The sequence below is a fragment of the Apostichopus japonicus genome, chromosome 10 (genome assembly GCF_037975245.1).
Source record: "Apostichopus japonicus isolate 1M-3 chromosome 10, ASM3797524v1, whole genome shotgun sequence".
NCBI classification, from domain to species: Eukaryota; Metazoa; Echinodermata; class Holothuroidea; order Aspidochirotida; family Stichopodidae; genus Apostichopus; species Apostichopus japonicus.
Genome location: NC_092570.1, coordinates 4,741,347 through 4,767,634, shown reverse-complemented (window position 1 = coordinate 4,767,634; position 26,288 = coordinate 4,741,347). Strand labels below are relative to the sequence as shown.

At 39.0% G+C, this 26,288-nt stretch overlaps 2 protein-coding genes across 6 annotated transcripts in view; one reads left to right on the top strand and one right to left on the bottom strand.

The window, feature by feature from the left end:
• LOC139975173 (homocysteine S-methyltransferase YbgG-like) overlaps positions 1-26,288 on the bottom strand; it is a 170,559-nt gene that overhangs the window by 89,361 nt on the left and 54,910 nt on the right. The window lies entirely within an intron of this gene.
• On the top strand, positions 1,736-25,764 carry LOC139975153 (ATP-dependent RNA helicase DDX3X-like). 5 transcript variants are annotated; one of them, XM_071982803.1, is made up of 16 exons: positions 1,737-1,921; positions 4,783-4,858; positions 5,708-5,803; positions 7,927-8,010; positions 8,235-8,694; positions 9,452-9,551; positions 10,112-10,247; positions 10,675-10,751; positions 14,028-14,117; positions 14,637-14,797; positions 15,568-15,712; positions 16,085-16,229; positions 17,099-17,280; positions 17,477-17,594; positions 18,055-18,220; positions 18,900-25,764. In XM_071982803.1, the coding sequence occupies exons 1-16, from the start codon at positions 1,877-1,879 to the stop codon at positions 19,072-19,074; spliced, it is 2,256 nt and encodes a 751-aa protein (XP_071838904.1). In that variant the 5' UTR covers positions 1,737-1,876; the 3' UTR covers positions 19,075-25,764. The 5 variants fall into 5 exon arrangements, with proteins under 5 accessions (XP_071838907.1, XP_071838908.1, XP_071838904.1 ...); XM_071982804.1 differs by having other exon boundaries at positions 1,739-1,921; positions 18,055-18,214; XM_071982806.1 differs by lacking the exon at positions 5,708-5,803 and having other exon boundaries at positions 1,736-1,921.

Below are 26,288 nucleotides of genomic sequence, written 5' to 3'. Positions count from 1 at the left end.
TTCTGTGTTTGCAATGCAGAATTGCAGAATATGTTCTTGTTTGATGCTGACATCCTTCTGTTCAGACCTGATGAGAGAGAGGGGAGAGGGGTCATGGGGGTACATTAGGTGGCATGGTAACTATTCTTTAGAAAGAAAATGGTGCTATAGTTTGCAACTTTTGAAAGAATGATGTTGGAGATTTCGACTGTTTAGTTTGAACCGCATATATATGTAATATATCAGTATCGATGTAATGTACACTCGGCTAATTCTTTGTAATATTCTGTCTGCAAGTGGACCCCTCCCCAACAGTAAACGTTATTTCCCCCCTGTTCCATTTTCACCTCAACCACCTCCCGCTCGTCACGACCGTGCTATCCCAGTAAGTTTGGAACATAAAATACAGTGTATTAAACTTAGATATAGGAGGAACACGTTGAAATCAGCACAGATAATATTCTATAACTATAAGGAGCTACATACTCATACTTTTTCACACACTATCCATTTGTGTACAGCCAGCGTCTCCAGTTTCATCGCAAACTCTGGGATCAAGGGCTTGGTAATATTTCCTCTAAGTTTTAATGTCTAATTGTTTCATCGCCTGAGCTACATTTTATGGAAGTTCCCCTTTCCCCCAATTCACATCTCTACATTTGGTACCGGATATATCAAGGTATACTTCCACCACTACCCTCCCTCCAGTACTGTGGGCCTCTAGACTTCCCATATAGGTTCAAGCGCCAAAACTTAATCTGTCGGAGGAATTTTTAATTGATCATTTAGTAGCCAAATCTTCTGTTTAGACTTTAGAGCTACTTATAGAAACCTAAATTATAGTCTAAATGTGTCTCAGAATGTAACAATCCATTATAGAATGCATCCCTACGGTATCAGAAAAGTTCAGCCCCAGCTACAACAATTCACATTTTCTCCCGACTGGTTAATGTCGGGGGAAATTTGAATTACCCAGTGCCGGATTTACGACGGCCCAGGTCCCTCACATTCGGGTGTCCAAAAAAATGGAGGCATAAGATGCCTTTCCGTCCGTCCGTCGATATGTTAACATGTAAATACGGATCTTTGCTCGAAACTCCACACTGAACAAAAGTTGTCTTTCCATACTCGTGAGGCCTATAAGGATGCATGGTCTTTATTCTACGGCATTTGCGCAACTTGTCACACACGTGACACCGCAAACCCCATAAGTTCAGTGTAAACAGATGTAAATTTTGACAATTGTCAATTTCCAGAAGAAGCGATTTCAAAATTGAAAGTGTTTAGATGCAACTTACAAGGCCTAGGAAGTGCCATTTCCAGCGATCTGGGAAGCATTTTCTGCCTAACTGTTCATGCACGCTACGCGCCAACATGTGGTGCTCCGCTTAGATAGTGGGCCTAATCGTGAAATGGCCCCAAAACTATTCTGGCCCAGGCCCCCCACAAGCTAAATCCCCCTGGAATTACCCCTGCCACACCTCCAACCTTTGAAAACCTGGGCACGTTACTGCTTCGCTTTCTCCCCTGCGCCCCTTCCAACGCCCTCCCTCTTCATGACCATCTAAGTGTAGTGGAAATTTTATCCGGAAAGGTAGGCAAGCTTTGCAATGATGTCATCACGATATCGTCTGTTGATTGGTTAAACCTTGTAACCTACGTCCAACTGATATAACCCGTATGCAGACTGTACAAGCACGCTGTTTTTCGTAATGCATGCGTCGTATACATGTGTATTTAGTACAGGATACCACAGTATACACGTACTTACACACATTTACGTACGTTCCAGTATAGAGCTCCCCTCTCCCCTAACATAACATCATCCACCTCCCCGCCGTCCTCAAGTCTCTTTAAAATATTTGCACACAGAGGGAAGAATCTTCCACAATCCGGTATGAGTAATGGAGCAAGTCCGAATGGGCCGAGTCTAGAACGACAGGTTTGAATTCCGCTAATTTAATCTCTTTTAGGGTTGAAAAAATCAAGTGGTAGGAAGTCGTAGTCATGATGTACCGGCACGGAACAAAAGCCGACCATTGCAAAAAAAAGCTAGGCTTGTGGCTGCTGCAGACTATCGTTAGTGTCGGCCATCCTATTCTCTTATGTAAGGTCCTTAGTCTATGATAACAAGGCTTTGGCTAGTGGCTTTATACCATAAATAATAGGATAGGCTTGTGTCTGATGCTTGTACGTGGCCAGCAGTTTCTTAAATCTTCGGTTTCAGTAGGGAATGGATATAGCAATTGTCCAGTAAAATTAAACAGGACTAGGCTAATAGTACTAATAATTTAACCGTAGTAGCTAGGCTAGGCCCACTTCACACATTTCCAAACATCTAGATCAGATGCTCAGTCAAACTATTCCAAATCAAAATCATCTAGCCTAACTTAAGGCCTCACCGTCATCATAATGTATTTCTAACGTCTGGCAAAGTCTGTAGGCTTAACTAAACTAGTTGAGCTACGTAGAAGTCATTTTAAGTGATTTCATAACACTAGGATAATATTTCAAAGAATCATATAAGACTAATATCCTGCCTGAATCTGATGCATGTACAGGAAGTGGGGATATTAAATATGTTTAAATACTAACAAGGTGTCTTTATGGAAAGTGTTCTGGTTCAGTGTCCATTGATCATGCAAACCCACCGGAATCCATTTGGTTGAAACAAAATAAAGGAACCCTTTTCATCTACCATTTTCCTATTGTACCTACATGTGTATCCTGCCCCCAATAGACTTACCAAAGTTCTATTGGTAGTTCAGCTACTGGGTGAAGGACATTTCTAGACATCATTCAAAATCAGCAAAATACACGATGGGAACAGGTCTCCGATGATTCAAGAGTATAAAAAAGAAATTTGTAACTTTCTAAGTGGCAAATCAATGGGCCTCTAAGCTAAATAGAACAGTTCAGAATAAGGCAAAAGGATTTCTATAGTAATGATGGAATAATATATAGTTGCAGACTGTTGTCATGGAAATGTTTTTTTTCTTGGCTGCTGTAAATACACTGTCAGATAGGTGTCTGGGAAGAAATATAATTTATTCTGGCATTGAGGATCTAAAGTTAGGTGGTGAACTTATGACAGTGTGACTTTACAACTGTTTTTGTTCCCTTTGTCAAGTCAATATACATGCAGAGTCAAGATACATGATACATACACACAGTGGCGTAGGAAGGTACTTTTGAGTGGGGGGGCTGAAGATTGATGGCCGGCCTGGGGGAGGGGTCTAAAGGGAGGGGGTGTCCCCCTCCCCTTTGGATTTTTTTTGCATTTCCAGGTGGCCTCAGATTCAATTTGGTGCAATATAGCACACTTCTACTCCCACTCCATTTTGTAAAGAATTTTGCATTTTCACCTGGCCTTACATGCAATTTGGTGCTCCAAATGAGATTTTTTCTCATTTGGAAATGAAAAAGGGGTTTTCTGACTTGCGGAGCGGGGGGCGGAATGATACTTCCCCCCCCATATTTTTCACTGGGGGGCTGGCGCCCCAGCCCCCCGGTTCCTACGCCCTTGCATACACAGCCAAGATACATGCAGAGTGGTTAAAACATTTATAAATAATCAATTTAGAGAATCAGACTAGGGCCTGATTTTCAGAAGTGGATCCTCTGGTTGCGTAGTGGGGACATTCAACTCCACGGCTTAAATTTGAGACTGATCCAATATTGTTATTTCTTTGTTTTTGTGTGCTGTATATAGGTGAAAGTATTTGGGGGGGGGGTGGGAACAAACTAAAATTCGAACCAACAAGTAAGAATCAGACTTGTATTCAGAAGTGTATGCAGAGTGGGGAAAAGAGTTGACTGGGCATCCTCTCCTCCTTCAGATGCTAGGATCCGTTTTTCAAGTGGCCCTACATTCTGTTGTACCTATTGTTGTGCCATTTTCCCCTTGAGTTGTGTATCATTGCAATGTGACAGTAAGAGAGATGTAAGGTTGTACCTACTTCTTGTGCATTTAGGCCATCAAAACAGTTTGTGCATCTGAAGGGTAGTTAAATCGCTCCACATTTTCACTCTAGCAGTTTGAGAAAATGTCGGATTAGAATTTGCCACCTGTTCAAAGTGATATGTACAGTGAGTCAGGGAACCAACTGTTGGTCCACAGATTCTTTCCCTAGCATATAATAAACACAATATGAAATTTAATGGGAAACTGGAATCAATCAGCAATGTCTGTTCCACTCACAACTTGGCAACCATTATGAACATATGTAATGCTCTGTAATGGCTTTTAAGAACATTATTCGGAATTTATAAGACATCAGATTAACAGTGAACAATTAAGTCCGGACTGAAGGGCCTAGGTTTGGACTTAAGGGACCTTTCCCGAGATGTATGTATGTATTTAAGATCCTCCTGCAAGCAGTAACTCGCGAAGAAGCCATCATTGGCTTATCAAAGCCGCAACGCTGACTGAAATCAGTCTCTCAGATTCATATTTTAACGTCCATGATTATGAATTGTCAATTGCAACAACTCTGGAACTGGATGACATACATTAATCTTGGAGTGACTCAAACTCGGGACCTTATGATTGAAAGGCACTGGCCGTTAACCACTGAGCTAACACTCCCTAATTTCACATTGATGTAATTTGGAAGGGGAATCTTGAAATTTGCAATAGATATGTGTTGGTTTGCAATTGCTTTTTACATATTCGGTCAGATAGTGGCATCAAAGGCAATTGTTGCCCTAATGTCATATCTTGAAGGAACTGTAGCATAAGGTTCCCTTTTGTTACATTTCATGGAAACGTCATCCTAACATTGCTGGTTTTCTCTCTTACAGTTCGCTGGTCTCGACTTGAATGTTGATGGAGGCAGGAAGCCTCAGCAGGACGGTCAAGGTCCCCCACAAGGGCAAGGTATTTAAAACTGCAATTTGGTTTTTATTAAAAATATGGTTTCATATGAAGTTTGACAAATTCTTCTCTTCTAGTGACTAGAAGCTTGTATATCAAGGTTTCTCTTTTCACTTAAAGATTTCACTTACATTGTTCTTTAGGTGTGATCTCGACAAGAGTATCATTCTTGAAAGTACTACAATTTAAATATCAATGTGCCATTTCAAATGCCATGCAAATCGTGGAAGCCATATGATCCTTATACTTTGATTTATAACGCAACTTGCTCCATCACAGGAATAGTTTGTCGTAAAGCGTTGAAATTTTGGGTTGAAGAGAAAGAAATGCTCTCTGTCGGTGACATTACTAGTACGCTGACTAGTGTGAGGGTTGAGATAACCCATTTTCCTATCCATTTACCTAAGTGCCCTATTAGCCAATTTTGCTTAAAGGTATTGAAGACTCGCCCCAAACAGCGTGCGGCCATCTGAAAAAGTTAACTTTCTGTTGCTTGCAAGTGACGTTTTGTTTGTGTCGCTACAAAATGCAGACAGTAATGAAACGAAATACCTTAATTGTTATCTTTAGCTGGACCTGAGATGTCCATCACTGTATCGTTTGTATACTGTGCTATGGGTATTGACCGCGGCTGTATTTACTGACTGTACACTAGTGTCTATTTACCGACGGTAGCCAGCTTTGTGTGTATTTTCTGGGGTGGTGTTTAACACTTCTGTTACACCTCATTCGAAACTAGGTCAAATTATCGGCATTAGACGATTCTTTCTGCGCGAGTCTTCACACCTTTTAAGTAAACTTTTGAGTATTTAAGTGACCAACTGTTCAAGACCTCACTCTGGTTCTGTTTAGGGAGAAAAGCATATGTGCCACCCCACCTTCGTGACAGCCCAGGAGGAGGAGGAGGAGGAGGTAGAGGTGGTTTCCAGGGACCCCCTCCACCCCAAGGTATGTTCACCTGAACCAGACAAAGTTACTTAGGTGTAAAGGGAACAAACTATAAGTGATTACAGCCACATCTTGCTGTGACTATTGCTCCCGTTGTTGTTGTTTGCGAAGAGGCCTAAGTGATGTCACGAAATCATCAATTGTCCTTGTTTTCCAACCAAAACTATATTTTCCAAATTTTTGCTTTATTGCTCATTTGCAAATTTTTGCAAGTTGCAATCTAATCTGCTTTAACTAACAAGGCTTTTGACATTGTATAAGACTGATGTAGTGAGCATAACATGAGCAAAAACATGGCCCCCCCCTCCCCCTCTCCCTCAAGAAGAAATGAGATGTGGCCAACAATGTACTTCTTGTTATAAAGAAGTAGCTACGTATCAATGACAAACGGAGGTGTAACGTACTACACAGTTAACAGAACCCTTAGTAACAGTACTGGACGAGTGTTGGCATGACATAGTATAGGCGTATAGGCTCATTCACATTCGCTTGATACAAAGGGACATCTTGCAAATGGATATCAAAAATCTTACACGGTGGCCAAGGTGTGAATCATGTCCAGCAGGTTTAATGTGCAATGCACCGCAAGTGACATTTGTTTGCTTCGACTGCAAATCAAAATAAGCATCGTCCCTGCATTTGTCATTTTAATCACGTGAAGCCTTTTTGACATTTCCTGTTTCATGTAACAATTAAAAGCTTCTAAGCCCATTATACTCAGACCTAAAGTTTCGCTCTAATCGAAGGGTATGGCATGAATTACATTAAAGAGTTGTTACGCTTCATACATGTATGCCATCATATAAAGTTCGATTGTTTTAAGGTCAGATACCAACATACAAAGGTGGAATGGAGGGGTTAAGCTTCACAGAAATGCTGTGTTAATATTGGATATTAGACAATGCTGTACTTTATTCTTTGGGAATTTCACTGTCAGTTTTCATGGCTAGCTAAGCCTACATCCTTTGGCTAATAACTTTCTTTTACTAACCTCTGATCTTTGCTACTGGACAGTATAACTTAAGTATTTACTTGCTACCTGTTCCAAATGTGTAAGGGCCATTGTTTTAGCAAGTCAATCTTACTTAATTTACATTAGTCATCAAAATTTCTACATGTATAGAAATAACAACATAGGGCTACTGACTTGACTCGAGTCACAAAACTTACCTATAGTGACTCATCTTCACCTGGAAAGAAAGCCACTTTGTTTTAACTCGAGGAACAGAAGTGATCCTCCTGTCAACCCTGTACAAGAAATAGTGAGAAATCCACACATGTATTGCAACTCATTGATTTGTACTAGAAACTGTGTTGATATCCAGTTCGAATTTTGTCATATGCTCTGGGAAACTTCTGTCGACTAACTTGTAACCTTTTTCTACTATATATGGCTTTGCATTTGCACATTGTTTCTAACATATTTGACCATGCAGAGGATGAAAACCCCTTTTGAACTGTAATTTTGAAGCAGAGTATAAGGGCTTCTCAATCAGTATCTTGCCTTAAACTTGCATAGCATCTTTCACCTTTCTCATCAATTTCTGCAAATAATTTGTTACGAATGCCCTACTACTCCCTTAAAGCCATAGTGGTATCTACACTGTGAGGGTGTAATCAATGGAATTATGATTGAATCATTGAAAAAGGACTTATGTGATATATATATATATATATATATATATATATATATATATATATATATATATATGCATGAACTACTTCTACTTAGCTAAGCATACCCACAGTCCTGAATTGAAATCATTCACCCAAACGAATAATTGATTGCATAATTTGTGTCATGGTGGATAGCATTAGTAACAATTTCAGCATTATCTGTTACCTATGTTTGGAAATGGAACATTGGCCTTAACACAATATAAAGACTAGAGAAAGATCATGTGATAGTAGCATATAGTTCAAAGTTTCAAAACGTGAGATCACATACACAAAGAATCCTATCAGCAAAGAAATCACAACCTTTGACAAAACAGAAAAAAATGTTAGTCGTAATCCTCAGAGCTGGGAGCTAACGCAGCTGTGATTTTGTGGTTACTTCAGAAAAAAATAGATACTTTCAAAAGTAATGACTGATGACCGAGCTGCTTTTCATTTTCTTACAGGGGGTGGATATGGTAGCTACCCTCGCAATGACTTTGGTGGTTTTCCTCCTCAGCAGGGCAATTATGGTGGCTCATTTAACAGGGGTAAGATTAATTTTCACCTCATCTTATGAACCTCCTTTAGCAAATGTGGTTGGAATTACCTTCTGTCACCCATCTTTATTTCCAATCGCATCTTTATCACCACTTCATTCTCCAGTCTGCTTACGCTCTGTAGTTGCTCTAGGATTCGTTCTCATATCCAAATGTCTATATGCCGCATCCAACTCCTAATGATCCATCTCTTTGTCTCATTTACTCATCTGAAGGACCGGTTCCGAATTTTAGTGGAAACTTTGCTGGTCCTGGTCCCAGTCCCCCGCAAGGTGGCTATGGAGGCAGAGGAGGCTACAGCAACGACTACCCCCGGGGTAACTATTCAGGTGGATTCAACCAGGGGGGATACCAGCAGGGCGGTCGCTCGGGTTTTAACCCCAGTGGTGGCTACAACCAGGGTTACAACAACAGAGACTATGGGAACGACCAAGGCAGCTGGGGAGGGCGACCTCAGGGTAACTATGCCAACAACTACCAACGAGGTGGTGGGGGCTACCAACGTGGAGGAGACAACAAGTTCTATGGACGTGGTGGAGGAGGAGGAGGTGGTGGTGAATTCTGGTCTCGTGGCGGTGCTAGGGATGACGGATTCAGAGGGACCGCAGAAGACTTTGTTGCAGAGAAGGAGGAAGATTGGACTAAGCCATTACCAAGGAATGAGAGGATGGAAAAGTAAGAACGTCATCTTGGATATCAGTTTTCTCAGGGGAATGGAATCATTTATCGGGCATGGCATTTGCTGAAATGGGCTTATTGCTATACTGTATAGCAGTTTTGTGTAGATAGAAACCATTGTATGTTATAGGAGATATTATCTCAAAGAAACTTCAAGATTGCTTGTACACAGACTTTCAGCACTAGATGTATTCCCTGTTTCTGCAACTGAAAATTGGCAAAATGTCTCATAGACATGGCTAATCTTGTATCTGTGGCTCTTTTGCAATAGATAGTGAAAACCCAAAGCACAAAGGTAACGAATATGGATCCTTGATTTTGTAGTTTGGTTAGTTTAGTACAGGATTCTGGCCATACTTACACCAGATCATCAATAATCTCAGCTCTAGACAAGAGCAAATGATTGCATTCGACAGATTTGCAGCTGAGGGAGATTTCTGAACTGTATTATCTGTTACCTATAAAGCTCAGAGGAAAGAAGCACATAGCATGTAATTTAGTATAGAAACTGGGTTAGGGATCCGTAAGGTAGGGATCCTTCTTGGTATGGTAATTGTGGTAAAATCCTATATGTAGGATGAAATCCAGGGATCCTTCAAGTTCTGTAACATGATAGAATACATATCTTGATATTCTCCTCATATCAAAGTAAAGCATGGGTTTCTACTAATAACTGAATAACACTAGCTGTAAATGCTGGATTAAATTTTACGTTTGATCGTCATTGCCTGTTTTTTTCCCCTGTCATTCACAGAGACCTGTTTTCCGCTCAGAATACCGGTATCAACTTTGACAAGTATGAAGACATTCCTGTAGAGGCTTCTGGTGAAGACTGCCCTAAGCACATCCAAGAGGTAACATTTTTACAATCACTGTCAGCATGGCCAACTATGTTATAGCACCATGATTTGGTATGAGGTACCAACCTCGATATAGGTTTCTCGCTCTCCATGTAGAAGTTGGTGTATTTGTGCTTCCCCCCTCGTTAGTTATCGTTAAGGGAACTAAATTAGCATATAGAATGGTGAGCATATTGGGATAGGGAGTTGATACATTGATGATGCACAGAGTATCATTCAGAAGACCACTCTGACTTTTTCCCAAAATAATTCCAATAAGATGTTGACAAAAAAGAACAATAGTCAGTGAGTTTGAATCAAATTCATTCTAGGTCTGTTTTGTTATCGTAGTTTTCACATTCTTTAAAAGTCCATTGAGAAAGTTTGTTCCTGATGTAGAATTTACCGGCTGAAGAAGAACATGAGATGAAGAGATCGCCTCAATTTTTATGTTAGCGATCAATCATATTGTAGACAAAATTGTGATTTGTAAGGGCTGATTTGTACAGATTATTATGTATAGACCGAATTCGCAAAGAAAAACGAAGAATGCTCTGTTGATGTTTCCCTTACAGTTCAGTGACATTAACCTCGGCGAGATCATCAATAACAACATTGCGCTGAGCTCTTACACCCGACCTACCCCGGTACAGAAGTATGCCATCCCCATTATCAAGGGAAATAGGGATGTTATGGCATGTGCACAGACAGGTAGGTACTTATATCTTTATATCCCACACTATCACAAAACCAGGCATGAGCCTTTTCCGCGAATTCGCGGAATATCCAATTTCTTTTCTACCTCCGAGATTTACACCTCAATTTCCGTGAATTTCTAACAACAGCGTTGTATCATTTGATCCGTCGTTCGCATGTTTTTCATTACCTATGGATATCCAACATGCAGGGGGACAAAAACTTATATCCTAACACACTGTAGCATATGCAAACTGGAGCCTATACCGCAACTTTTGCAAAGTTCTGTGATTTTTTTATTTACCCCAGGCTCATCCCTGCAAAACTGGGAAGAGGGACAGCACAAATGATTTATTGTCATGTTTGTCATAACCCTGTAAATGCCTGTAAGAGAAGCAGTTGAATTTTGTTTTGCTCTCCCTCTCCCCCTCTCTGTGTTTAGGATCTGGAAAGACTGCTGCTTTCCTTTTGCCAATCCTGTCCCAAATTTTCGAAGGAGGACCTTGGAAAAACTCTGTGGTAAGCATGGTTATGTTTTGCTCCAAAGTTCTTTTCTCGTTGCAGTCGGCATTTTCGTATTGAATCTCAGATGATCACTCGACGACTCACCTTGTCAGCGTTAAGTTTTTTGATAGTCATTTAAAATAAGTTCATGTACATTTTTTTTTATCTCATTGAACCATAATTTCGAACCACATCTACATGAGCATTAGAACAGGGTAGGATTCATTCTAATGGTGGGAATGTTAAGTTGGGAATGTCAGTGACTGACAGCATATGCATGGGTGATAAAGACAGGGAAGGTATCCAGCTAATTTGGGATTTTAAATGTGTGGCCACATATACATGTTAGAACAGGGGCTTGGAATCAAGATTGTGCAATTTGATCGCATTTAGAACAAAATGTTTAGTTAAAAGCCACTTTAAGATTTTTTAGTTATCCCACCTATAATCCATTAGTAACATCTTGTAAAATTCCTTGTCAGTTTTTCCTTCTACGAAATAATTGAATGAAATAAATAATGATTGTGAGAATTCTTTCAATTTCTTCCATATGGTAGCCTAACAGCACACTCTGTCAATGGGAAATCTAGCCAAACCATCTGATTATTCGCTGAAATTGTGACGCAGTTATAAGATATCCATGGAATTCTTTCATTATTGCTGTTATCTTCGACCACATGGTTGCCTAATACCACACTAAGTCAATGGGGTAATCTAGCCTAACCATCTGCTTATTAGCTGAAATTGTGACGCAGTTATAAGATATCCATGGAATACTTTCGTTATTGCTGTTATCTTCGAACACATGGTAGTCTTACACCACACTAAGTCAATGGGAAAATTTTGCCTAACCATCGGTTTGCCAAAACACAAAAAAATCACACTTTGCGTAGGATTCGGGTAATAAAATTAGGAACAGGGTAGTATCGCGTTGGGCAGGTACCCGGATCTCCTGTGCAAACACTATACAGGAGTGCTAGAAGAGGGTAGGAGTCACCCTAAATAGGCAACATACATACCTGACCGCATATGCAGGAGTGCTAGAACAGGGTAGGGGTCAACCTAATAGGCAACATACATACCTGACCACATATACAGGAGTGCTAGAACAGGGTAGGGGTCAACCTTATAGGCAACATACATACCTGACCACATATACGGGAGTGCTACAACAGGGTAGGGGTCAAGCTAATAGGCAACATACATACCTGACCACATATACAGGAGTGCTAGAACAGGGTAGGGGTCAACCTAATAGGCAACATACATACCTGACCACATATACAGGAGTGCTAGAACAGGGTAGGAGACACCCTAATAGGCAACATACATACCTGACCACATATACAGGAGTGCTAGAACAGGGTAGGAGACACCTAATAGGCAACATACATACCTGACATAAACAGGAGTGCTAGAACAGGGTAGGAGACACCCTAATAGGCAACATTCATACCTGACATAAACGAGTGCTAGAACAGGGTAGGAGTCATCCTAATAGGCAACATACATACCTGACCGCCTATACAGGAGTGCTAGAACAGGGTAGGAGTCAACCTTATAGGCAACATACATACCTGACCACATATACAGGAGTGCTAGAACAGGGTAGGGGTCAACCTTATAGGCAACATACATACCTGACCACATATACAGGAGTGCTAGAACAGGGTAGGAGTCAACCTTATAGGCAACATACATACCTGACCGCCTATACAGGAGTGCTAGAACAGGGTAGGAGTCAACCTTATAGGCAACATACATACCTGACCACATATACAGGAGTGCTAGAACAGGGTAGGGGTCAACCTAATAGGCAACATACATACCTGACCACATATACAGGAGTGCTAGAACAGGGTAGGGGTCAACCTAATAGGCAACATACATACCTGACCACATATACAGGAGTGCTAGAACAGGGTAGGAGACACCCTAATAGGCAACATACATACCTGACCACATATACAGGAGCGCTAGAACAGGGTAGGAGACACCTAATAGGCAACATACATACCTGACATAAACAGGAGTGCTAGAACAGGGTAGGAGACACCCTAATAGGCAACATTCATACCTGACATAAACGAGTGCTAGAACAGGGTAGGAGTCATCCTAATAGGCAACATACATACCTGACCGCCTATACAGGAGTGCTAGAACAGGGTAGGAGTCAACCTTATAGGCAACATACTTACCTGACCACAAATACAGGAGTGCTAGAATAGGGTAGGAGTCAACCTTATAGGCAACATACATACCTGACCGCATATACAGGAGTGCTAGAACAGGGTAGGAATCAACCTTATAGGCAACATACATACCTGACCACATATACAGGAGTGCTAGAACAGGGTAGGAGTCAACCTTATAGGCAACATACATACCTGACCACATATACAGGAGTGCTAGAACAGGGTAGGAGTCAACCTTATAGGCAACATACATACCTGACCGCATATACAGGAGTGCTAGAACAGGGTAGGAGACACCCTAATAGGCAACATACATACCTGACCACATATACAGGAGTGCTAGAACAGGGTAGGAGTCAACCTTATAGGCAACATACATACCTGACCGCATATACAGGAGTGCTAGAACAGGGTAGGAGTCAACCTTATAGGCAACATACATACCTGACCGCATATACAGGAGTGCTAGAACAGGGTAGGAGTCAACCTTATAGGCAACATACATACCTGACCGCATATACAGGAGTGCTAGAACAGGGTAGGAGTCAACCTTATAGGCAACATACATACCTGACCGCATATACAGGAGTGCTAGAACAGGGTAGGAGTCAACCTTATAGGCAACATACATACCTGACCGCATATACAGGAGTGCTAGAACAGGGTAGGAGTCAACCTTATAGGCAACATACATACCTGACCGCATATACAGGAGTGCTAGAACAGGGTAGGAGTCAACCTTATAGGCAACATACATACCTGACCGCATATACAGGAGTGCTAGAACAGGGTAGGAGTCAACCTTATAGGCAACATACATACCTGACCGCATATACAGGAGTGCTAGAACAGGGTAGGAGTCAACCTTATAGGCAACATACATACCTGACCGCATATACAGGAGTGCTAGAACAGGGTAGGAGTCAACCTTATAGGCAACATACATACCTGACCGCAAATACAGGAGTGCTAGAACAGGGTAGGGGTCAATCTAGTGAGGAAAAATGTGTATCTGAGTGCATCCGAGTAATACACCCAGGATGCCCCCAATTATGTTTCCAATCCTACTTGGGTTTTTTTTTTTTTTTTATCATAGGGAGGCTACAAGAAGAAGCAGTATCCATTGGCCCTGGTGATTGCTCCAACTCGAGAATTGGCTTCTCAGATCTACGATGAATCCAGGAAGGTAATACTACCTAAAAAGTTGAAATCTACATAGCTACATTCTGGTGTTGGTGTTAAATTGGATACATTAGTTAGTGTTCTGCCTTTTTTTTTTATTCGTCTCCATCCCTCTTTTAATATGTACCATCAGAATGAGGTAAATGTTGATGAGAGATAGTTCTCACTAAGGAATCGGGTAATTGTTGATGAGACATAGTTCTCGCAAAGTCATCTAGTGTCGCTCTTTCTACTACTCTATTACACCAACAGCAAATGTTTTTTGTTTTCATATATGCTCTTCTGGGGATGATTTTAGTTACAAGGATTTTTAAATGTGTTTCTTGGAGGAAAAAAATAACTTCTGAAAATTCCAAAGTAGGTTGTCAGCATAGATCAGTTGTAAGATGGATCATTGTGCTGTTTGCTGTTAGTTTGAATAAACTATTGTCCTTTGGCAGACTACTTCGGTTGGCAGTTTATGGGATTGACGTGATAAACATTTGCACAGCCCTTAAGAATTTCATCTTTTCTGTTCTCACAGTTCGCTTACCGATCTCGGGTAAGACCTTGCGTTGTGTACGGTGGTGCCGACGTGGGTAACCAGATTCGAGACTTGGAACGAGGATGCCATCTGTTGGTGGCCACCCCAGGACGACTGGTCGATATGCTGGAAAGAGGCAAAGTTGGAATGGATCACATCAAGTAGGTTGCACATGTTGATCTCTCAGGAACTAACCAGAAATTTTGATAAGTCACGACTAAAGTCACGCCTTTGAAACAAAAATTTATGAGGAAAAGATTCTGTAGAGACAAAGGGTGACTCACATCCATGACTGGACTAATGACTGGACAATAACTGGACTGGTCAAGCTAATTGTTACAAAGGACTCAAGCAGAAAAATGGAATTGACTCATTTCAACTTTGTAATCTGGTGAACCAAAAATCCTTCTGAAAGATAATTATCTTGTTTGGTCAGCTAAGATTCATTGCAGTTCATGTTTTTCCAGAGGATGATCGTAAACTGTCAGCAGTCATCGTTATGTTGGAATAAATCCCCTTTGAACTTTCACGTTTGAACCATTCAGTGATTTAAGTATGGAAAGTCTCAAGGAGAGGGCAAAAGCATTTCTCAAAATATTTCTACTTTTGGGTTTGATAAATAGGGTTGTATTTCCTGGTTAGTATTGATTACTAATTACCAAGAAATGTGTGCATAATGAATACTTTGACATTTGTATTTATACAATATACACATATATATTTATACAATATATTATACATTATACCCAGTTACTCAAGGATAGGAATGTCACACATTGTATTCGTTGAATTAAAATCTTGGTGCTACTACTTTGGGGATTCATGTCTCTGTATATATATCTCGAGTAGGTCGATCGATCTTAACCTGGATTAAGAAGAATCCATCCATATTTCTGGCGACATAATGGCTCAAACGTTTCTCCTCTGTCAGATTCTGTGTCCTGGATGAGGCCGATCGTATGCTTGACATGGGATTTGAGCCCCAGATTCGACGAATCGTTGAGCAAGATACTATGCCTAAAGTTGGCAAACGACAAACTCTCATGTTCAGCGCCACTTTCCCCAAAGAGATCCAGGTCAGTAAATTCTGCCCAGAGAGCAGAAAAAGAAAAGAAAAGAAATTCAAACATCTGTACAGAGGGTGGTTAAGAACTCATTGTAATATAGTTGTTGCAATAATAGACACTTTTAGTATCATGTCAACAAGGTTGAGAACCAATACTGTTAAAATCTCTTCCTATTGATATATATATTTATGTTCCCCTTGACTTGACAAACATTTAAATGCACTGCTTGTATCATCAGTAATGTAAGATGCACCCTGTGGATATGAGTTAAAAGATATGGTACGAACAAACCCTTACAGTTTATATTTTTTAAGTTGTGATGTTTTGCGTTGATAAAATCAACACTTTGATGATGATGATGATATGTTTACTCTCCTATAGATCCTCGCTCGCGATTTCCTGGAACGTTACATCTTCTTGGCGGTCGGCCGCGTCGGAAGTACCAGTGCGAACATCACTCAGAAGGTGGTCTGGGTAGCGGAGGATGACAAACGAGATTTTCTCTTGGATCTGTTGCATGCTGCTAGTGAGTCAATCATACACACAGTAACTTAAGAAAGGAAAATTTCAAGGGTAGGATTTTGTTGGGAGGTCCCCCCCCCCCCATCAATCCATAGAGTACTCGTTCTGTGTACTTATTAGGTCGTGGCAGGACTCTCTTTTCGGTCCTGTTCTGTCGTGCTGGTAGTGGGTGGATCTGTTGCATGCTGCTAGTGAATCAATCATACACACAGTAACTTAAGAAAGGACAATTTCAAGGGTAGGATTTTGTTGGGAGGTCCCCCCCCCCATCAATCCATAAAGTACTCATTCTGTGTACTAATTAGGTCTTGGCAGGACTTTCTGTTTGGTCCTGCTCTGTCGTGCTGGTAGTGGGTGAACGACTCCAGAGGAAGACGTACAACCGTTTATGTGCTGTCCTCTGAAACTTGTGTTACAGTCTGTGTACAAATTATTATGATGTGACAGGCCTTCTTATTGGGTCCTGTGTCACGCAGGTAGTCAGTCAAAGGTTTGATAATATGTGAAATATGATTGATCCAACTTTTTGTGTAATTTTGTCTATTTAAAAATAAAAAATTTTATTTCATTTATGTTATGACATTAATTTATTAATTTTTTTACTATATATTGATTGATCGAACGCAAACACCTGTTAGCTTTGTAAAGCCAACTAATGTAAATCGACCAGTTCTAGTGTAGGAACCTTATTTTTTTTGACTTCCCGACTGTCAAATTGTCAGGCACAAGTTAATCTCCAGTTTATATGAAGCAGAACATTTACAAACTAGAATGATTTGGTTATTTTTTTTTATCTGCCAACAAAATGTGAGCAGGTGAATTCAAAGTAATGACACTGTTTTTATGTTTCTATTTTCATTCTCTTTTTAACAGAGAAAGGATCCCTCACTCTCGTCTTTGTGGAGACTAAGAAGGGTGCCGATTCCTTGGAGGATTATCTCTACCGAGAGGGCTTCCAGGTTACAAGTATCCATGGCGACCGTAGCCAAAGTCAACGTGAGGAGGCCTTGCATGCATTCCGTGATGGACGAACCCCAGTCTTGGTGGCCACTGCAGTATGTATATCTCCACATTGCATAACATTATAAATCAAGACAGCCGCTCGGCTTTTCAATCCCGAATCCGAGTACTAGTGTTTTTACCGGAGTAGTGTCGAACCCCTCAGAATTTGAGGGCTCTCCTTTTCTAATATAAATCATATCTGCCGGCTGGGTAATATTTCATTTTATCGTTTTTTTTTAACTACTGTAGGTGGCTGCTCGAGGTTTGGATATCCCTAACGTGAAACACGTCATCAACTTTGACCTCCCTACGGACATTGAGGAGTACGTCCATCGTATCGGCCGTACAGGAAGAGTCGGTAACTTGGGTGAGTAGAAAACATCCTGAAAGGCGTACGCTAGAGGAACTGGACATTAATGATTTTAATATTCCATCATCCTTTTGATTGATTTCAAATGTCCAGGAACATCTCTTGAAATTTAAATCTGCATTCATCTTGTTCTGTCAATGACATAACCGTGACAGCACTATTAGACGAGGGTTTAGTCGGAATCATCTGTTAGTTAATCTGAGAGGATTTGGCACTCGTTGAATTACAGGAATTGATACGATTCCATTTCGTAATTGATTTTCAATTACCATGGTGTCTTATCTCAATTAAGTGCAGTCTGATTGTTAAAATAATTCTAGGTCAAAATTTCTCATCTTACCCAAAGGAACAAGTGTCAGAAACAAGGCTAAATAACTTATCTGATAGTAGAAGATTTGGACAATGAAAACCTTGATTTGTCTGTATCAGGTCTCGTAACATCTTTGCCACATTTCAGGTTTGGCGACCTCGTTCTTCAACGACAAGAACCGTAACCTTGCCCGGGATCTGTTTGAGAAGATGCTGGAAACCAAAATGGAGCTTCCTCCGTGGTTGGAAGGTATCGCTTACGACTCACAGCGAAACAGCGGACAGCCCCGCAGGAAGAACCAGAACAGGTCAGGGTCAGTCTTGATTGAATCTCAAATCTCCTATTCACTCCATCGTATCAAAGCAATCCCCAGTCTCCATATTATGTACTAAACTCCTGTCAACATTCAATTTGTATACAACTTTTGGATGAGAAATGAATGTGCATATATCTTTTCACTTGCGTTAGGAATGCAGAGAAATTGCACTTGATTCCTGGGGCTATGATTGTATCCAAATGCTTATGCTATTGTGTTCTGCAACACTACAGTAACTGTGGGTAGTTACTAATTTATGTAGTCTGTGTTATTGTATAGTTGGCATACAAAACCCCAAAATGTGTTGGTTACTTTCTATATCGCTATCTTATTTTGGTTGGATATATCCCAATTCTCGCTGAATTTTTGCTCCTCATCTCCTATTATTTTGGGATGGAAAACTACATACTATCTCCATATTATCCATCCTTTTTTATATCAAGTCTCGTGAAGATTTTCGGTGTCTTTGATACGGTCCGGTACGCATGATGCGGAATACTTGCAAGATCATATTCTCTTTGGTTTACACACTAACGATCTACTATCGTTATATCGTATCGATTCTTCAACACAAAACTTGCCCCCTTTTTTTTCCCTTTTTTTGGGGGGCATTGTAACATTTTGCATTAAATGCATATGCATTTTAGTAATTTCCATTTTTTTCCCCTTTAAATAGGAACTTTGGAGGAGGATTTGGTTCACGTGATTACCGACAACAGAATCGTCCACCTCGAACTGGACCAATGGTTGGATTTGGAAACCAAGGACAGACGGTTCCCTTTGGGGGTTACCATCCCATGGGTAACCAGTATGGCGGTAGCTATGGCAACAATGACTGGTGGGGCAAGTAGAACCCTCCTGTCTCGATGACTACGAATGACGATGATCCACTCAATCTATTGATTGAGTTTTTTTCTTTTCCTGTGTCTTTTTTTTTTTTTCCGTATTTGTTTTTTGGTTACTGTTTAACCTAATTGGATAAAATAGTAAAGCTACCAAACTGGCTTTAAGTGAAGCTAATTATAGTGAAAGTAAATGTAAGGTTAGTTTGTTGTTGTTGTTTACTTCTTTTTGCTTTTCTTTTCTTCGATAAAAGGTCAGTTCTGTTTTGATCTTTGCTGCACTGTAGAGAATTACTAAATCTGTAAAAGCACACAGAAAACTTTCTTAACAGTCCAATTTTTTTTTTTTTTTCTTGTTTTGGAAAAAAAAAATTTCACCCAGCTTGTTACCTACAAAGACAATAGGGAATTAACTATTGTGGTAACGAGTTACCTTTAGCTTAGATGTTACACTTCCTTCATTGGTATTACTATTATTATTATTAACATGATTATTATTATTATTAATATTCCTTAAGTAGCTTATGACTGTTGTTTTGAGTGAAAATAAATGTAGCTGGTAATTATGAAGGATCACCCACAACAATGAGATGGAATTGTTTTGCTTCCATATTAAGGTAAAAGAAATATATATTCAAACATGCAAAATTATGTAAAGGGCACTCTTTTCCAGGTTATTTTTGTGATATTTTAAGATTGGTCAGAAATCAATTTTTCCAAAATATCACTATTTTGTAGATTTGATCTCTTCCTTTCTTAAAGATTCTACCCAGTTTTGTTTTTTTAAGTAAAAAAATTCTCCTTCTAAATAAAGGTTACAACATTTCACTGAAGCATTAAATTTAAAACGCCGGCTTTAAAATTAAGGCGCTTTGTTTTCCTTGCTTACATGCAGGATGACATCTTAAACGTTTATATGGAAAAAAACAACTTATTCAGCAAAAACTAGAAAAATGTCACCTTTGTTAAAAAATCTCAGTGATATGAAAAATATTCCTGCTTAAAACAGAAAATTTGTTTTCAAAGTAATCATAAAATTGGGAGCAGGGGTATGTTTGTAAGAAAAAACTATAATAGATGCAGGTTGGTTGTATCACATTACTAAAGCGTCGAAAGGAACAGAATAAATAGTAACAGACAAACAAACATTGCAATGGATTTTAGACTATCATAAATGCAAGCAATGACATTGCAAGTAAACTGTTTTTTTACACAGCTTGAATTCTCATCCGTCAAACCTTTCTTTAAGCAAAAACCTAAGGTTTTTTTTTTTTTTTTTTTTTTTTTTAATCAAGTGAACAAATATTGTGATACAGCTACCAGTTCTTGGTAAATAGTGAAGAAAGAAAAAAATTTTACACTTACATTATCTGAGATAATTTTTAGTGAAAGATATTTTTCTGCATGCTTTCAGCGATAGATTTTGATCCAAGTGGTGATTTTTTAATGTTAAAAGAACAGATGTGATCTATGTCAAACTTTGCTTAAACATAAAAAACATAAAATCTTTCAAAAGCATGTTTTTTTTTAATGTTTGCTGATAAAAAAAGAAAAGAAGAAGAGTACCTTGTTGAAAAAGATACAGAACTTTCTTAAAAGTTTTTTTTTGTAAGGTATATATATACATATATATATATATGTGTGTGTATATCTTGACCATGTTTGTTCCTCTTCGTGGTGGTGGAGAATATCGTCGGCAGTTGACGACAACAGATAGAATGAGTTTTGATCTCGCTCTGAAGCTAACAGGGGTGGACTGGAAACATTCACACACAGGGTTATTATGTTTAGTTTCCCTATAACCAAGAGTAATATAGGTAAAAATTGTGTACTTGTATAACATATATATATATATATCAGGTTTTTCTCTCTTTTTTCTTCTTTTTTTTTAAATTAAGAAGAGTCACATGGTTGAGGAATATTTAAGAGGATGACTTTAAGTGAATGGATATCTTGAAGTTAAAGAGACCTTATCCCCACCCCCCCCCCCCACCTCCACCTTACTGACCAATATGACTCCACAAATTATTTAAAAATGGTCAGTGGAGGGATTGACTAGGGTTGGCAGCTTTGAATTTGGCACATGGATGTAGTCTTAGGATAATGGGGAGGTGTTATGGGCGGGGGGGGGGGGCGGGAAGGGCTAGAATAAGTAGTGATATGCAATCAGTAAAGTAAGATTTATACTTCATCAACTTGGGAATGTCATAAACTTAAGTTGATTGACAGGGTTAAGATTGGTATTGGACAATTTTAATGTATTAAGACTAAACCTGTGACAGTTAGCTGATTCAGTTAGCTGATTCAGTCCTGTTATTTCTGGTCTGAATTATTTGCTGTGGTCATGTTTTGTTTTCCATGAGTGGTTTGGGTTGGTGGGGGTCTTTTGTCCATTGTGTTGGCTGGAGGAAGAAAATATTGTTTAAACTAGATAAGGCAAGGTGAGGAGGATCAGAGGTCTCTTGCAAATCTTTTTTTTTTTATCAGGGGGGAAACATCATGTAATGTAACTCTATGCTGGATAAGGTTAGCGATAGCTTTTATGATTCATTTCCAAGATCAGGTACAGTTACAATGCCTCACAAGTGCTTTTAACTAATCAATCTCTTAAAATTAAGAAATAATAATAACTAAGTTCTGACTGAACTCCCAAGCGGAAGTGAGTTCAGTGTAAGTTAAAGGGTTTGTCGTTGAGTAGTCGTTAAGAATGTTTTGGGGGAAAGGAATGTCGGGTTTCCAGTCCACATAAGTTTTGAATCCCTGAAAGGACAGCTTCTATTTCTGGTTAGGGTATTAAGCTGAGAGCTCTTCACTTCTGGTTATTACATGACTATTTGATTGATTCATGTTTTTTTTTTAAAATCTAGTGTACATAATTGATGGTTTTAGCAAGGCGAAGCTGGAAACAAAAATTCAAAAGTATTAAATCTTTTTCCCTTTGTTTTTCTATTAAAATTTGCATATTATAAAATGCTTGACATTTGTGAGGGGTCATGTCATAGGTTGACCTTTATTCACACCTTATTTTTTTCTTCTTCAATTTTGTTTGTCTATCGATTCGTTTGTGTTCATTAAGTCATAAAACCAGAGTTGACAAAAATGTCACAGGGGCATAGAGAACTGACGCTTAGTAGAATCTTTTGATTTTGTATTCTCAATAACAGTTTTTCTTATGTAGACTTTATTTCTTTCTTTTTCTTATATCATGCTGACAAATGCATGCCAAGCAAATTTATACTTCCAAACCTGCTTCAGATTTGAGAGCAACGTCTCGATGCCTCGAGCAGCAGGAAACGAATTTGAGTGAGTGCGTCTTCAAGAATTTAACTTAGCATAAAGAGACAGTACGTGAATGCAAAGTGTTTTTGACATCGTGTGAAAAGGTTTGATTGTGGCTCGCAAAAGGTGTAAGAAACTTTGCTGACTTAACAAGGTTGCCGACAAAGCCGTAAAAGAGGTCACCGCAAAGTCAGGCTCGAAGTAAGATAAGGTTATTCCTGCTGGAAGGTTCATTTACCATGCTGGCTGTGGTAACTCAAAATCTGCTGGTACCTTTAAACATTGTCAACCAGTTCTCAGATTTTGGCAAGTCCTGTTTTGGAGAGCATGACACCACTCCTGGTATTCATGCTTTCAAATGGTCAATTTATTTATTTTGGTGAATTCTGTCAATGATTTCAAGTAGTAATATAGTTTATTAAAGCAGTTACACTGCAGTAGGGAGACTTATGCTTCTCGCAAGGATTGGAATGAGTTCAATCATTGTTCTTTTCAAAAGGAACTCGCCAAAGAAGAAAAAAAACATACCTATCTCCAAGTAAATGGTCATTCAGATCATGTAGCAATAGTGTGAGCTTTGTGCGAGTGGGTGAGGAAGAATATTCCCTGTTACCAGTAGTAAAGTGGTTTGCATTTCAAAAGCCTCTTGTTAAACATCTGTTCCTTTTTTTGTGTGTGCATGTTTGTTCATGTCTTTAAGTCATGTTTCACCCAGTTGGGACAATTTTTCCTCCCCTCCTATACTTTACTATCATGTCTCCCTTCAGAGCACTTGTATGAGCTTGTTTCTATCAGATAAAGTTTAGGCTCTCGTTATATCTGTGCTTTGAATGCATGATAGTAAAGTATAGAGTGTGGTATCAGCACATTTTCCTAACTGGCTGCATGTTTTAATGATATATATGTAAGACATGAATATTCATATTTTGTACTTCTGAAGACCCATCGTCTGGTATCGAGTAATTAAGGATCAAAGACTTTCAATGGAATTAACATTTTACGAATCCCCTGAGATGCACTTCTTCCTTGACTCTGTATTATTCTAATCATAAAAAAAAAGGAAAAAATACTAGATATCAACTTCTTATATAAAAAAAAAAATGAGATTTGATACTTTTGGGCAGTAAATGAAAACTTTTTATGATAATTTTGTTTTTTAAGACCCATGTGCTGATATGGTTTTTGCATGTTGTAAAAAACTGAGCTTTCTTATACAAATGTGTTTCACATTAGAATGTGTGTGATTTTTTTTTTTCTACAGCCACTAAATTTTAAACATTAGAGGTCTTGGTGTTGGATATTGTTTGGTGCAATACAATTATTATGGTGCATGTCACTGAAGAGCGTACCGCCAAACTGATGCATCGTTGATCTTACCTGGAACTTCTCTAGATATAGTATGGAGAGACGATTACTGTCTCCCATTTTTAAGAGATATTTTTTTTTTTTTTTTTCAAGTTTTGACACGTTTGCATCTTGTCATGGTCGATTTCGTTTTGTTTTTTTCCTTCGTGTTATTAAGTAACCGTTCGTCCATTTTGTAATTAGAGGCTAATTTATTTCCTCTTGAAAGTATTTAGTTTTGTAGTCGTCTTCAACAAGAGAATGAATTTACGATGTTGAAGCATCTCTCGTGGGGATGACCAATTATATCTATGTCTGTAAATTTTTAAAAATTATAGACATCTACTCTAGATCGTCAATTACGCTTATCGTCACACACAAAATGCCTTAACTCAACAAAGGCTAGTCCTTTATCTTTTTTCCCTTATTTTTCCTCAAGTGGAATGGAAACTCTAGAATATGTTTGAAGTGATTAGAGAGAAAACGTAACCTACCATGGCATGTTGCAATCTGTTGTGTACTTAAAACCGTTACGACAAACTGGTTTTGAGATCTGTTTAGGTAAATGAAACATTTTGGTGTTCTTAAGAATTTTTTTTATCAAATTAACACCAGTAATAATATCCATCTTAAATTAAGTTCTTGTGTGTGTATTTGTTTGATTTGGAAGCTCAGAAGTGTATTATATCATATCAGCTACGAACATGGTCTTTCATATAAACGACAAGTTGTGTATTCTTAGAAACCAAAGCGCATCAGTGGCACATTCCATCCTCTTCTTTGGTTCAAGTTCTGGGCTAAAACAAAGCTCAGTCGGTCCGAAAAACTTTGTCGGAAGTTGTGCATTTCAGATTTTAAGAAAAAAAATTTGGCCGGTGAAATGGACTATTCGGAGAGGGAGGGCAGGCAGGGTTCTTGGGGTGGGAGAAGAGGGAGGGCAGGGAGAGGTCATACAAAAGATGATTGCTCAGCTTTAACCCAGTGAGAGACGATATGTGTTTGAACTTTTCTTCTCGAAAGCAATTTCTTTTCATATTACTTTCGGCCGACACTCGTTTGTACTACATTTTGTTTGCTAAGTAAATACCAGTTTTATCTTAATTAATGATCTGAGGCGTTTTTTTACTCGTGTGAAAATCTGCCATCCTAAGCGTATTTTGAAAGGTGCAATTTATGACGGTAGTTAATACAGATTACAATTCTGGCTCTGTATAGGCAGGCAGAAGCAACTTTTTGTAGACTGCTCAAATTTTCCTTCCAATGTATCCTCCAGACATTTTAGAGGTCTTTTTAATTCCACTGTAAAGTTACATAGTTTCTTTTTCCAAAAAAAAATCTACAATTAGTTTCCTTCGTGCTACGGGTCATTATCAAAATAGCATTCAGTCCAGTCCGATACCTCTGTCTCTTTAATGATGTGCCTCGCCTTTTTTTTTTTCCTAATTTTTTTCTCGCTTTTTTTGGTGACATTTTCCATGTTGCTCTCTCTGTCTCTCTATGTGTCTCTTTTGGTTAAGTTTGAGACAAAAGTTGTCAGAGATACAGTACACGATGACTCTGTGAGAAGGGTCTTGTTTTTCAAAAATGGTTCTCGAGTTCTCAGCTTTCTTGCCTATTTGTACAGTTTTAAAACTTTAGAGTGAGTGAGCAAATGATGAAAGGATGAGTGATGAAGAAGGAACATGAAGAAAAAAAAATATGAAAATGACCAAAGGTAACTTTTATGTCTTGTAACTTATTTAAATACATTGGTGTGTGTGGTAGTGTATCTCCTTAGCAATTCTCATTGATTAGGATTTGTCTCTTTTAGCAAAGATTTTGATATCTATAACTGAATCTGTATGAAATGTATTCCAGAGAGAGAGGGAAAGATATTTCGTGATCAAAAGAAGATTTAGTAAGAAAAGAAGATGAATAAGAAGAAGAAGAGGAAGAAGAAAAAGAAGAAGAAGAAGAAAAAATAAAACAAAAAAGTTACCTTCTCCAAGGAAACCTTTTTACAAATGTTGTCTTTATAAGTGCCCTTGAAAAACGAAGAATTGTTTGTTTACACAATAAATGATTATCAGCTGCAGATTTGGGGTTTGTTTTTGTCTTTTATTTTGTGTCTCTTTGAATTTTTGGATTTGTCATTAATTCATGAAGTTAACACAATTGGAAATTTATTAGCATTTCCTCTGTCAATTAGGAGTTTTGGATTTATACAGGCTGCTAACCCTCAATGTATTCCTCATAATTGAAGCAACAATCCTTGTATGGGAATGGAATAGAAGCCCAGAGAGGAACTGGTCCGCCCAGACTACCACCCCCCTCCCCCTTCTCTGCTCCTTCACTTGGTAAACACCCAGTACGGCAAAAAAAAAAGGAATCATGGAACTGATGAGAAAGGTCAACTGATGAACAAAGCATTAATGAAATAAGTTATATTTGATGAGTAATAGCAGGGGCATATCCAGGATTTTTTAACCCGGGGGGCGCGAATTACTATCTAAGCGGAGCGCCACCATCGGTTGGCGCGGAGCGCACAAGAAAATTTCTGGTTTTGATACCCCCAGATCACCGGAAATGGCACTTCTTGGGCTTGAAAATGACCAACCAGA